The 14,886-nt window shown below is 40.9% G+C and overlaps 1 protein-coding gene across 7 annotated transcripts in view; it reads left to right on the top strand.

Annotated features, from left to right (window-relative positions):
* LIMCH1 (LIM and calponin homology domains 1) overlaps nt 1–14,886 on the top strand; it is a 192,651-nt gene that overhangs the window by 67,029 nt on the left and 110,736 nt on the right. For all 7 annotated transcript variants that reach the window (XM_087936752.1, XM_087936754.1, XM_087936753.1 and 4 more), the window contains exon 3: nt 8,550–8,619. In XM_087936752.1, coding sequence (XP_087792878.1) covers nt 8,550–8,619 — 70 coding nt within the window. The remainder of the gene's footprint in view (nt 1–8,549; nt 8,620–14,886) is intronic.

Here is a 14,886-nt window from a genome sequence, read left to right as displayed (position 1 = left end):
GCAGCCTATAAAGCATATTTGTGGCATGAAAATTTCCATGGCTCTGAAAGTTATCCCGATTATTTATTCCCTAAGATCTCTAATCAGATTGTTTCAGAAACCACAGAATTTTGAATTTTCACGTAAAAGGCTGTTGCTGTTGCCAGCTGACTGGATGAGCTGGGTAGAAGAGTATTTGAGTTTTAGAAATAGAGTTGTATAGAGTAAGGCTTGCAATCCAATACATTCGCTTCTGTGTGCTGTGTGTTTGTCATAATTTCCTTTTGCATGTTCCAAAATTGTCTTAATACAATTCTATGCCTGGAAAAAGCGAGATTAAGAGAGGGGGTGGGGGGGAGGGGAGGAGGGGGGGAAGGGAAGAAAGAAAGGAAGGAAGGAAAGAAGGAAGGAAGGAAAGAAGGAAAGAAAAGAAAGAAAGAAAGAAAGAAAGAAAGAAAGAGAAAGAAAGAAAGAAAGAAAGAAAGAAAGAAAAAGAAAGAATGAATGAATGAATCTTGGTTTGGATGGATATTAGTTTGTAGATAAACAGATAATCATAGTTGGAAGGGACTTTGTAGGTCATCTAGTCCAACCCCCCACCCAAGCGGGAGACCCTACACCATTTCTGACAAATGGCAGTCCAATCTCTTCCTGAAAGTCTCAAGTGATGACACTCCCACAACTTCTGAGGGCAACTTTTGTTCCATGGGTTGGTTGTTCTCCCTGTCAGAAAGTTTCTCCTTATTTCCAGGTTGAATCTCTCCTTGTTCAGTTTCCATCCATTACTCCTTGTCTGGCCTTTTTGTGTGTATTTGTACATGTTTCAAGGTACAAAGTATTGTTATTGTATTGTTACAGACGACCCCAAGTTGGTAGGAATTGCCGTTACTCCAGAGCGTAGGCTTTTTAAGATACAGAAGGGTCTTGAACCCCCTATCTAACAAAATGAAATTCAATCTAGAGCAAAGTAAGGTCCTACATTTAGGCAAAAAAAACAAAAAAAACAAATTCACAGGTACAGTATATGTGGTACCTTGCTCAATCGTACTAACTGGGAGAGGGATCTTGGAGTCCTAGTGGACAATCGCTTAAATATGAGCCAGCTGTGTGCTGCAGCAGCCAAAAAAGCCAATGCAATCCTAGAGGGGTAGAATCAAGATCATGTGAAGTGTTAATACCACTTTAGTAAGGCCTTAGTAAGGCCACACTTGGAATGCTGCATCCAGTTTTGGTCACCACAATGTAAGAAATGATGTTGAGACTCTAGAAAGAGTACAGAGAAGAGCAACAAAGATGATTAGGGAACTGGAGGCTAAAACATATTTATTTATTTTGTCAGGCGATTATAAGATAACAGGTATAGGTATAAACATAGTTGTGAATACCTGAAATTGATACATATAAGAAAAATAAAAAGAAACAAAGGTCACCAAGAAAGATAAAAGCCTGTCGGCAGGATGTCCACAGGATGTTACTAGTGAATTTAACTTGTTTACACGTTCAATATCATAATCAGGGGCTCTGTAACATAGTAAGAAACAAAATGTGATATTTAAGGACAGTTCACAGACTAATGTGAAGAACAATTGCTGGAATTGTGTATGTCTAGTGACATGATAGCAGTGTTCCAATATCTCAGGGGCTGCCCCAAAGAAGAGGGAGTCAAGCTATTCTCCAAAGCCCCTGAAGGCAGGACAAGAAGCAACGGATGGAAACTCATCAAGGAGAGAAGCAACATAGAACTAAGGAGGAATTTTCCAACAGTGAGAACAATTAACCAGGGGAATAAGTTGTGTATGCTCCAACATTGGAAGTTTTAAAGAAGGGATTGGACAACCACTTGGGTGAAATGGTATAGGGTCTCCTGCTTGACCAGAGGATTAGACTAGAAGATCTCCAAGGTCCCTTCCAACTCTGTTATTTGTGTTATTATACTTGGGTATCTAGAGGTCAAATGTGTTGGATGCTTGTAAATGTATTTGCTGCATAGTAGTAAGAACAGCTGCACAGCATGTACAATTTTTAATAAAGAAAGGGTGTGTTTTCAACCAGAGATTGTTAGCTTTATTTTGTTGTGTTAGGAACTTGTATTCATATACATAAGCCAATTATTTGTTCTCACAGGAACAATATGTATGACCCATGCCACTAAATGACAAGAGCTTGACACTTTTCTCAAATTTATGTCACTGGGTATTTGAACAACAAGTTGTTATTGGCTTCATAGATTTGTCTGGTATTTAAACTGGAGGAAAATATTGAGCTTCATTCAGGACAAAAATCTAAACCCAGACAAGGACATTGGCCAGAATAGGAGCCTATTCTGTCTTGGTACCATGTACAAAAAATGATTATAAATTCCATCTTAGTTTCAAAGCAACAATAAATGTTGTTACCAATGTGCAACCTGAAAACTTTCAGACAAAATGGAAATAATATAATTGGAGGAGGAAAAAAAAAACATTCAAAGGCTGTGTAATGACCCGGAGTGTATCAAAAATATAACAAAAACCAAAACATAAATAAAGGTCCTTTTAATGCCTTCAGCTTGGCTTCACTGTTTAATTGTTCACAGTTGAAGATTAAACTATTTTCAAAATAACTTTCCAAATGAAAGAAATACAGTTCAAATTCAAAGAGCAGATAACGAAGCAAAAACCAACAACAAACCGCACTGAATAAAATTCCACGACAGACCAGGATAAATAATTACAAACTTCAGGAAGGTAACCAGGTACAGTCCGTTGGAAGAACACCAACCAAGACCAACCTCATCTAGGAATAAAACACTAATTTGTCTCCAGCGTTTGTTAGCACGCAGGTCCAAACTCTTACGCAGATCTCACACCTGCAACCCATGAAGAGGATCATGGCCCTCTTCTCCTGAGTAGATCACATTTTCCCTGATCCTCTCCTCCCTGCGTGCCCTAGGATGGAGAGGGGATGGGCCTGGGTCTTCCTCTGACTGCCCAGCTGGCCTCTTCCCTTCCCCAGCCTCCTCCACAACCTCCGGAGCCACATTTCCACTCCCTGTTGGCTGTTCCTCCTTTCCCTCCGAGTCCGTCTCCACCAGGGGCATGACAGGCTGGGAGCCAAAAGATCATTTTGCTATGGGAGTGTATGACTTTACCCCGCCCCCTTCCTTTGAAGGAATGGCCATGCCATCAACTGTTTTTAAAAAGTGTCTTCAAATAAAAGGAGCTATGATGTACCACATTAAAAAACGACAACATTGCCTTTGACACAGTTGTAGGGGAAGGAGTGGCAGAGTCAAGTGAGGGATTAGCCTAGAATCCCTAAGTAGTCACAAGCGAATGAAACCCAACCTCCTTTGAATTCTGTTGACCCTTATCTAACGCCAAGTAGATGCTAACCTTTAGTTGAAAAGATTCCTGTCCCTAGGCCTGAGTAGCAATAGATAAGTTTAATTGGACCTTCACGAGTGACAGGCAGGGGCATAGTTTTGGATGTCCTTCATAGCCCATCACAACTGATTTCTCAGCAGCCACTTCCTATTCTAGCCCATCGCCCATGTCTGAAGAATTGTGGTTCTTCATAGGACAGTGATAGGGAAAAGCAGAAAAAAAAACCAGGCATTTCAGGAAGGCTGAAACACCAGGGTTGTGTTTTTGCATTTAATTTCTTTCTCTCATTTTTAATGGTGGTTGAGAGCTACCCAGAGTTGTGTTTTTCAGAGGGGCAACTACGTAAACCTAATAAACAAACAAATTAATTAATAAAATACATAAACAATAAATACATAAACAATAAATACATAAACAATAAATAAATAAACCCTTAGCATTGTTGCTGATATGCCTCAACAGTTCAATGCGACTTTTTTTGTCCAGCATTCACTCCAAACATTTCTTCCAAATCAAATATTGGAAGCTACATTTTTTTTTTTTTTTACTAATCCTGGGGATGAAAAAAGACCTATCCCCATTATTTAGCTCTTGCTATCGGAAACTCTTGATGCAGGAGAAGAAGGAGAGTGCAAAAGTTGGCTTGAAACTCAACATTATGAAAACTAAGATCATGGCATCCAGCCCTCTCAATTCCTGGCAAATAGATGGAGAAGAAATGGAGGGAGTGACAGATTTTATTTTCCTGGGCTCCAAGATTTCCACAGCTGGGGACTGCAGCCAAGACATTAAAAGACACTTTCTCCTGGGGAGGAAAGTATGGCAAATCTAGACAGCCTACTCAAAAGCAGAGACATCACCCTGCCAACAAAAGTGTGTACAGTCAAGACTACGGTTTTCCCAGTTGCATGGCTGTGAAAGTTGGACCATAAGAAAGGCTGAGCACCAAAGAATTGAGGCCTTTAAACTATGGTGCTGGAGAAGACTCCTGTGAGTCCCTTGGACTGCAAGGCGATCCAACCGGTCAGTCCTGGAGGAGATCAACCTTGACTGCTCCTTAGAAGGCCAGATCCCGAAGATGAAACTCAAAGACTTTGGCCAACTCATGAGAAGGAAGGAAGGACTCCCTGTTGAAGAGCCTAATACTGGGAAGTGGAAGGGGATGGCAGAGAACGAGGTGGCTGGATGGAGTCACTGAAGCAGTTGGCATGAGCCTAAATGGACTCTTGGGTGATGGTAGAGGACAGAAAGGTCTGGAGGAACATTGTCCATGAGGTTGCGATGGGTCAGACATGACTTCATGATGAACAACACCATAGGAAACTAGATTAATTCAAAGAGCCTTATGTTTTCCAGGGATGCGTTCTATCACTAGCTCCATAGGTCTTCATCTTACTTTATTTACCATCTCTTTCAAAAGAAGAGCATGTAGATGTGTTTGCCAACACTACATGGTTTGGTTCCAAATAATTTATCATTTGAGTACTGAGAGAAGGCTGGGGAAAACTTTGGTTGATTTATTTAAATAGTTAAATGTCTGCTGAAGTGAAACCAAACCTTAAAGAGGTTGCCAAAGATGTTGGATATTCTTTACTCAGATCTCATTTTACAGATTATATTTTTGGTGCTCAGTCGCTAAATCACATCCATCTCTTTCTGACCCTCATGGGCCATAGCGCACCAGCTCCCCTGTCTTCCCCTTTCAACTGGTGTTTGCCCAAATTCAAGATCCTTGCGTTGATGAGGCCATCTGACCATCTCATCCCTCGGCCATCTTCTTCCCTTCCATCTTTCCCGACATCAGGGTCTTCTTGTATAGGAATAGATGTAAGAGGAAGATATTTAATATATTGAATGACTCCTCTCATCCGGGACATCAGCTCTTTGAACTATTACCATCGAGAAGGAGATTCAGGGTATTAAGAACAAGGACGGCTAGATTTAAGAACAGTTTTTATCCAAGTGCAGTTCTGAGTTTGAATGCAGGGTCATAAGATTTTTGTGGAATTTAATGGCTGAGAGTAATGGGGTATTTACATTTTTAAACTGTATAGAGATTATTGTATGGTCTGTTGTGTTTAGTTTTATTTTTCTTTCAATGGTGTTGTCCAGTTTTACTTGTGGAAGAGCACCTCATTTTGTTGCACCCGCTTGCGAGTGTAATGACAAATAAAATTCTTATCTTATCTTATCTTCTTCAATGAGTCCTCGTCTTCTCATTTGGTGGCCAAATTACTTGAGCTTCAGGTTCAAGATCTGTCCTTCCAAAAGAGAGGCAGGGTTGATTTTCTTGTAGGATCTACTAATTGGATCTCCTTGCCGGAGAGGGACTTTCAAGAGTCTTTTTCCAGCACCAGAATTCAAAGGCATCAATTCTTTGGCACTCAGTTAGAAGGATTTATATGTCTTGCAGACAGCTGGTCATTTGCATCCTTTTTGGAGGGTCATTGAGGCTCCTTGGAGGTTTATCTGTGTCCTCAGGGTCACCTGAGAGGTACAAATGGTGTGGAGCCTTCTTGGAACTGCTGAAAGGACTGTATTGTAGACAGGAGATAGATGATGTTGTATCCCTTCCCCTTTGTTGAGAGAGGGCTGTTCAGTTTTGACACAGATGGCATTTTCAACCCCTCTTTGAAACCAGAGGTCCTCTCTGTCCAAAATGTAGACTTTTCTGTCTTCAAAAGGATGGCCTTTATCTTTTAAATGCAGGTGGACTGCTGAATCTTGTCCTGATGGGACATGGGAGAACAAGATTGTTGTGCCATGCATTTCTGAAGTGGTTGTTTTGTTTCCTTAATGTACAGATCTACATATGGCTCACTGCCTTGTACTGCATATACCAGTGGTGGCTAACCTTTTTGGGCTCCTGTGCCAAAAATTGTGCCGCGCTTGCACATTCGCGAGCCAGCACCCAGAAGGCAATGCACCCCCATGCCCCCTACACATGCACGCGTAATCCCCTCCTACCCACCCCCACTGCCCCCTTACCTGCACTGCACCTCAGAGCTGATTTTCAGCCGGTTTGAGGCCTTTTTCGGCCTCCCAGATGCTTGAGGAAGGCTTCTGCAGGCTCTGCAGGCCAAAAATTAGCCCCGTTTAGTCACTTCTGGTATTTTCGGAAAAACAGGAAGTGATGAAATGGGCCTGCAGAAGCCTTGCTCAAGCCTTTAGGAGGCCGAAAAAGGCCTCAAACTGGCCAAAAATCAGCCGTGAGGCGCACACATGCGCAGTGAGGTAAGTTTGCCTGCAGCTCGTGTGTCGGCACAAATGGCTATGTGTGCCACCTGTGGCAAGCGTGCCATAGGTTCACCATCACGGGCATATACCGTCAACAATACTAAAAGATTATATAGCACTGGGTATAAGTTTCCAAGAGTGGCCTTCTCGAATTGGAGGCACCTCTGAGATTGATGGGATCCCTCTTGGACTTGAGGGTAAGATTTACAACATAGAACTCCTTCCTAATCCAGCTTTGGCAGTTGGATAACTCTGCGACCTCAGTGTCATGCAAGGTCAACTCATCAGCTTTGGCTGATAAACCTTGACATACTTTTCCCCAGTGCACCTCGAATGAGTAACCTTAGAATGAGTAACCTTATGTGTAAATTATTGCGGTGAACTTAAGTGTAAGTGACCCAGAATGCAACACATCATTCATACGAGGCTTCATCGCCCCATACCAAAAAAGCTGCAGTTAGCTTGCAAAGAATTTATTTTCTTTCTCTCCGTTAAATACCATGGTGCCAAACAACAGTCATAATAAAATGGCTAGAAGCAAATATTGATGTTTCTTTCAATGCATTTTTCAGAGCCTGGTGAGGTAGTTCAGTAGAGAATGTCCACAGTCCTCTTTATTTTATCTTTTATTGTTTTATTTTTTAATATAAACATTCCATCTTCCATTAAACAGTGTGTTGCATGGATGCAAATATCTCTGCAATAACAATCAAAATTTAACGCAGTGTACATTGTATTGGTATTAATTTTCTAATCTTATGATAATAATATTGTATATAGTAAACTTATTCATTTCTCCTTAACATGTCTTCTAATAAGAATATAATAATATTAAGCATAGGAAACCTAATAGTCATATCAATAAGTCATCTCTATTTTGACATACTGTCGATATTTCACAGATCTCCTTTTATTTCTAGCTTCCATTTTTCTTCTCTAACCATCGATAAAATAATTCCCATGTCATATAACATTCAGTTTGTTCTTTCTCCTTAGTTGCAAGCATTAATCTATTCATTTCTGCACATCCTTAATATTTTCCTAATCACATTCTCATCAGTAGAAATCTCTTCACTTTTCCAATTTTGTGCAAATACAATTCTGGCTCAGGTTAACACATGAATAATTTATTTCCTTTACTATCTTTATTTGCACAGTCCTTTTTATTGAAGGGAATAGTAGTAATAGTAATAGTAATAATAAATAAATGTAATAGAATATATTATGGAATTAAATAGAAAGTTACTCTATAGACATTTGCTCTCTTGAAAAATATATGTTAATCTGCTGTGAACGTATTTCCTTACGCATTTACTCATTGTTAAACAGATGCCTGAAATCAATTGCATTCCTCCTGTATCAAGTATATGGTCCTATTATATAAATCCTTCATGAATCCTTCCAAAAATGCCACCCCTATTTCCTCCAGAAATTAGCACATCACTATCTCTATCTCCAACTGTCAAGGCAATTCACACACAATGGTCAATTAGGGAGACAACGGAGAAAAGTTAACACTGCCAGAAAAATATCTATCTGTTGCAGGGAAGATGTAAATCTTAGTTAGATTACATGACTAGAGTTTTACAGATAGATTACATGACTAGAGATTTACAAGGTAATTAGAGAACTAAGAACAAAGACTTTTGCCTGTACAAGAAGGAAAGTTGTCTTGTTTGGCCAGAGGTGGGCGTTGTATAGGTTGTCCCAAATTGGACACATGCCTTCTATTCATCACACTTCCAGTTCAGGAGATATTGGAAGTCCAAGTTCTCAAGAGCTTTGTAGATACTGATCTTGACTTGCACAATCGTGTTTGCCAGCTTTTGTAAACTTTTGTTCTTGTTATCCCAAGTCAATAGCTTTGAGGCTTGGGAAGAGAGGTGTGGTGTGTGTAGAAGAAACCATTTCTAATCTATGTGTGTGTGTGACTGATGATAATATTGCCACTGTCCTTTCTTGTGACAGGTTGTTGAACTCTATATTGCCCGGTTTGGTCACAAAGATCAACAGATCGCCAACTCCCATTGCAGGACTGGTGAGTATCTGTAAGTGAGATCCTTCAGTTGTCGTTTTACTTCCGTGTTGTGTTTTGCCAGAAATGTGTTCTCAGAAGGTAACACAAACACATCTGTTAAACCTGGGTAGCCTCATTGAGAAAATTATCCAATTATTGTTGTCATTTGGCTCGCTTCCTTTGATCTTTTTTTCCGTCCCAAAGGTAGTTTTTTTTTTTTTTGTAACTTGTGATATGACCATCAGGAAACAAAATTCTTAGATATTTCCTTTATGCTTTATAGGTCGCCCTTCACTTAAAGTAGTTCATTTAGTGAATAAACCTAGCTGGGTTTGTGTGAGATATTACAAAATGAATGATAGCTATTGGAATCACACAAAAACTCTAAGCCAAAATAGAATATACTATAATAATATGGCTCATTGCAGTCATGGAATATGCTATAGTAATATGGCTTCTGCAGTCATGGATTACTGAACAAATATTTGGAAGATATAAGACCTGGTCAATTACACATCTGTTTTCTACATTATTATCATTAGGAGTATGGGAATGTAGTTTTATGATGAACAAAATGATTTTCCTGCCATCTCTATATATTTTTCTTTTCCTTTCATTTATTACTCTTAGAATATAAATGTACATTCTAAGATAATTAAAAGCTAAAAAGCTTTATGTCAGGATTCCGGCAGTTACCCCCATTTAAATCATGAGTCTGGAGCCAAACTTCCAAAACTTCAAAAGGATTTATTGGAAGTTAACATGTCCGCCACTGCCTGGGTGTAGCTGACTCTGAGACACATCATTCATTGTCACCCTTGACCCTGATTTTCCCCCCACCCACTGGGTGTATCGTAATTCATATTCTCCAATGGGACACATCCATAGCCAAGCGTCATCAATCGTGCTCACCAGTTAGAATTTTGTACGGCAAAAACTTCAGTCACCTAGTTACTATCTTTGAAAAACTATTTATGGAATGCACTCTCGGTTTCCAAGCTGCCCTCCTGCTCTTTCAAACCCCTTTCCCCTCCTTTATTTGATACTTTATTCCTCATCATTTCTAAATCCAAGGTTACTTAAGTACAGCGGTCCTTGACTTAACAATGGCTCATTTAGTGTCCGTTCAAAGTTACAACAGCCCTGAAAAAAGTGATGTCAGCATTTTCCACACTTAACGGCCATTGCAACCTCCCCATGGGCATGTGATCAAAATTCGGACACTTGGCAACCAGCTCGTATTTATGACGGGTGCAGAATCCTGACTGGCAAAATCAACGGGGAAACCAGATTTGCTTGACAATGGGGTCACTAACTTATCAACTGCAGCGATTCGCTGAACAACTGCAGCAGGGAAGGTTGTAAAATAGAGCAAGATTCATGCCACAAATTTCTTACTTTAAGAATTTCTCACTTCAGGAATTTCTCACTTCACAAATTTCTCACGTCACAAATTTCTCACGTCACAAATTTCTGACAGAAATTCTGGTCATAAGTTAAGGATAGGTGTGGGCTGCTTCCAGTTCGCACCAGTTCAGGCGAACCGGATGCTAATTTTACATCCGGTTCGCCGAACCGATAGTTCTGACGACATGATTCTGGGGATCATGTGATCTTCTTTTTGGGGGGGAGAACTGCTGACAAGCAAACTCAATGGGGAAGCCAGATTCCCTTAACAATCTGTCACTAACTGAAACACCCGCAGTGATTCGCTTAACCACTGTGACAGGGAAGGTTGTAAAATGGGAGAAAATTTAGTTAACCGATGTTTCACTTTGCCAGAGAATTTTGGGCTCCGTTGTGATCGTAAGAATGAGGACTTAACCTGTACACGATTTCCGAGAAGGGGTACCAGCTCTGATTTCTTCCATTTTGACAAAGGCATTTTGGAACATTTGCTTCTCTTGGCAACCTCTTCCCCATGCCATAAAAGAAAAAGAAAAAAAGTGGTAAATGTTGTTATGAAATAGGGGCTTGCTCCCATCGATTTTCGGCAGCCTTTTCAAAACGGGTTCCAAATTTCCAAGCTAAAGTGAGATTCTCGGTTTTAATTGAAGTAAATTGCTCATCATCAGAACTCCTGTCCTTATTGTGGTTGTATGTCCAGGACTCTGTATAATAAATATTAGTATAAATGTATATGGAAATTCTCAAATCATCCAGATCATGGCTGTCCTAAAGGTGCCTTTTTTTTTTTTCAAGAGGCCACTGGACTTCCTTGGTTTTTCTTGGAAGACATTTCGCTTCTCATCCAAGGAGTTTCTTCAGTGACTAGATTGTGGGGAAGGGAAGGATTTATGCTCCTTGCAGACAGCTGGTCATTTGCATCCTTTTAGAGAGCCGTTGAGGCCGCTTGGAGGTTTATCTGTGTCCTTAGGGTCACCTGAGTGGTTCCAATGGGTGTGGAGCCTTCTTGGAACTGCTGAAAGGACTGTGTTGTAGACTGGAGATATAGAGGATGTCGTGCCCCCCACCCTCTGTGGAGAGAGGGCTGTTCAATTTGGACATAGATGGTCTCTTTGACCCCCTCTTTGAAATCAGAGGTCCTCTCTGTCCAAAAGGTGGACTTTGCTGTCTTCAAAAGAGTGTCCTTTGTCTTTTAAATGCAGATGGAATTAGTCTTGATGTGTTTTGTCATGCCCCTGTTGGAATCTGATTCCGAGGGGGAGGTCGAGCAGCTGACGGAGTGGGAGTGTGGCTCCAGTGGCTGTGGAGGAAACTGGGGAAGGGCACAGTCCAGCTGGGCATTCAGAGGAAGACCCAGGCCCATCTCTTCATCCTAGGGCACGCAGGGAGGAATGGAGAACGGAGCAACGTGAGTTGCGTGGTTTACGGGGGAGGAAAGGGCTCTGATTCCCTTCATTAGCTGTAGCTGGGAAAAGAGGATTTAAAAAGGGTGTTTGCGCACAGCACCTTGCTGGAAGCAAAGTATGCATTATCTTTGTTTGTCAAGTCTTATCTGGGTTCTGGCATCTTCCCAACTGTTATCTTTTGAAGTCTGCAATTCCTTTTCCTGCCCTGTCTTGTTAATTGCTGCAGCGTGGTCTGTGTTGGTTTTTATTTATAGTTTATATGTACTTTGGGGTCGTACTGAATTTCTTCCCTTTAAAAACTGTTCTTGGGAGAGTTTTTTTTCTCCAGCCAATGATAACTGGACATTGGGGGCCAAGTTGGAGGTATTAAAGGGACTTTACATACTTTTGTGAATTCATTGCTTTTGTACCATGCCCTGGGTCATCACATGTTTGTTCTTCCATGTTGTGCCATGCGTTTGTGAAGTGGTTGTTTTGTTTCCTCAATGTACAGATCTGCATATATCTCACTGCTTTGTACTGCATATGCCATGTTGCTCAGTTTGTCTCTGGGTATTTTATCCTTGGGGTGGACAAGATTCTACCTCAATGTAGTATTCTTGGGTTTGAAGTGTGCGCGTATGTTGTGTTGGCTTTATTTTTTTAGCGTTAAAGTTAACTGTGAAATGGACAAAGAGGGCGAAGATGGAACTAAAACACATGGGGGCGGGGGGCGCGTGGAGGCAGAATTTGAACTTATTCAAAAATAGTCACAGCTGAGAAAGTTCTGAATTGAAATCTAACTCTGTGGCAAAAGCAACCACTTTTGCTCAAACTTTGAAGTCCGGAGAGACGTGGTTGACACAGAATGATTTATTTGTCTTTGGCAGGGTATTTTTGTTTTTGTTTTAATTCCCCACTTTGAAATAGTTTCCGGAGAAAAGGAATTTCTTGTTGTTTGGGGCTTATATTTTCTTTGACGGGTCGAGAGACATTTACGGCATGACTTCAGTTCCTTACACTATTCCGATGGGAATTGAGACATTTATAGCCCAGGGTGTAGTAAGGGAGTAGGACTAATGGTCAGGAATAATAGTAGGAAATAGCAGAGGCGAAACTGAAGGGCTGAACTGTATGTCCCTTGGCTCCTGTCTCAGTTTGGCTCTGGATTAACATTCCCAATAAGTGGCTAAATATTGGTTTATGCCTTTGAAAATATTTGGGGCCTACAAAGAAAGTCCAGCCTTTGGACAAAGCCGGGAGTCTTCTCCCAGTTCCCACTGCCACTTTCAAAGAGAGCCTCAGAAAAGTGTTAATAATAAAGACAGATCCCGTAAATCATAGATGTATTAAATTGCTTATTTCTGAGCTTTGATTTGGTAGAAGGAGATGTGGAAATTTGGTGGAGGGGAAAAAATGTGATGGAAATACCTACCGGTGTTTCCCTGAAAAGAAGAGCCTGTCTTATAATTTTTTTGCCACAAAAAAAGGCACCAGATCTTATTTTAGGGGGATGTCTTCCACTGACTAACCTCTGGAGTGGGCAGGATCTTAATTAGGGCTTATTTTGGGGGGGGGGTAGGGCTTATATTGGGTGCATCTGTAAAAATCAAACTAGGACTTACTTTCAGGGTAGGTCATATTTTCAGGGAAACAAGGCAACAGCTACTCATCTTTTTGGTCATCGTGCTGCATTTGGGGTGTCCTTGGTGCTTTCCGATGTTGCAACGGTCGTAAGTGTGAAAAAAGAACAGCTCTAAGTTCGTGTTTTGGATTTATTACAGCAACGGACTTATTTGGACAAAGCTACAGCACTTTGGTCACTAAACAAATTGTAAGTCGAGAAGTACTTGTGTAATCAGAGCTCTTGGGCAGTGTTGTGTGTTGTGTTGTGTCATGTTGTGTTTTGTGTTTGTGTGTGTCTGTGTGTGTGTGTGTTCAAGATTACACCAGGCAATGAATTGGTTAAATCGCTTTCCAAGAGCGGAATGTTACAGGGGGAAAAGCTTGAAAATTGCATTTTGTAATGGATCACAATTACACAACTGGCATTTTTTTTTTCCTGAAGAATTTGTATGGGTGTAGACATTGGCACTTAATCAGGATTTCCATTTTTGTTTTGGAAAGAATGTTATGCCGGCCTAAAGCAGATTACTTTAGGCATATTTGGGACAGTCATTGTTCTGCTAATGAATAACAATTTAGTTCAGTTTTTGCATCCATACTGCACACACACGCAAACACATAAAAAGACTTTTCCCCAGTATTACATCGCATTTTTGCTTTATAATTCCTTTGCATTATTAGCAGTGTTTAAACCCCATTTCTATTTTGCAAAATTCTATTTTATATTGGAAATATCCAGGGCCTTGTCCTTTAATCTTTATTTTGCAAGGAAGGAAGGCTTTGCTGATTTTCAACCGTTAACAATAGATGGACTTGCAATTCTTGCACCGTTTTAAGCTGTGCTTGGCTTAACTATAGGTAACCGAATAAACCTAGCTGGGTTTGTGTGAGATACTAAGAAATGGTTTTTTTTGGCCTCCTGAGGCTGCAGAGGCTTCCCTTGAGACTCTGGGAGGGCGAAAATGGCCTCAAACGGGCCAAAAATCAACAGGGAGGCGCACGCATGCACAGTGCAGGTAAGTTTGGCTTGGGCTCGCGTGCCTGCTTAAATGGCTCTGCGTGCCACAGGTTTGCCATCACCGGGACAGTGCGTGGGAGGGTGTGCGGGTCCAACTGATCGTTTTTCGTGCGGTTCATTAGAACCGGTGCAAACCGGCAGTAGCCCACCAATACCTACCTGTATTCTACCTCTAGAATCATTTTTTTAAAAAAGTAGATTCCTTTTCTGATCCTACACGCTAGAATTGTTGATAAGAAACATGTGCTTCTCCGTCAACCCAAGCAGAATATTTTTAGTTCTGCAGAAGAGGATAAAACACAAGGTTTATCCTCAGGCTCCATCAACCTGCCAATTTCCCCAAACAAGTCTGGTTTTTCTTTTCCTCTCTTCAAATGCCGTTTCCTTCAATGTGTCTGTGGGCGAGACACAAAAGCATCTGCTGACTTTAGCAGACGGTTTTAAGTCTTCCAAGATAACAAAGAAGTGGGGGGGAAATAAAGGATTTCGGTTTGTTTAAAATACCACGTTATTTTCAACCGAGTAGGTTGTTATTTTAATAATTAAAAGGAGGAGGAGACCGAGATTGCTGAACTAAGGAAAAGGGGGAAAGATCCCACTTGCAGCTTCTTTATTCCTGTAAACAGCCATATTTTTAAAAAAAATATATGAAAAAAAGGGAGCTTTGGGACAGGATGGAAAATGAATCTGTTGAGTTGTAGAAAGCTGAGCAGGAAACGAGCAGATACCAAACAAAATTGTCTTAGAAAATCTGTTAGGTGGTCCTTGAGCAGGGGGGGTGACTTCAAAAAATTTAGCAACCGGTTCTCTGCCCGGTTGCTGAGTGGGCGGGGCCATGGTGGATGGGGCCTA

This window comes from Pseudonaja textilis, chromosome 6 (genome assembly GCF_049901715.1).
Source record: "Pseudonaja textilis isolate UNSWEBS1 chromosome 6, rPseTex1.2, whole genome shotgun sequence".
Classification (NCBI taxonomy): domain Eukaryota; kingdom Metazoa; phylum Chordata; class Lepidosauria; order Squamata; family Elapidae; genus Pseudonaja; species Pseudonaja textilis.
The sequence above is the reverse complement of the archived record's forward strand: the minus strand, read 5'-3'. Positions and strand labels throughout refer to the sequence as shown.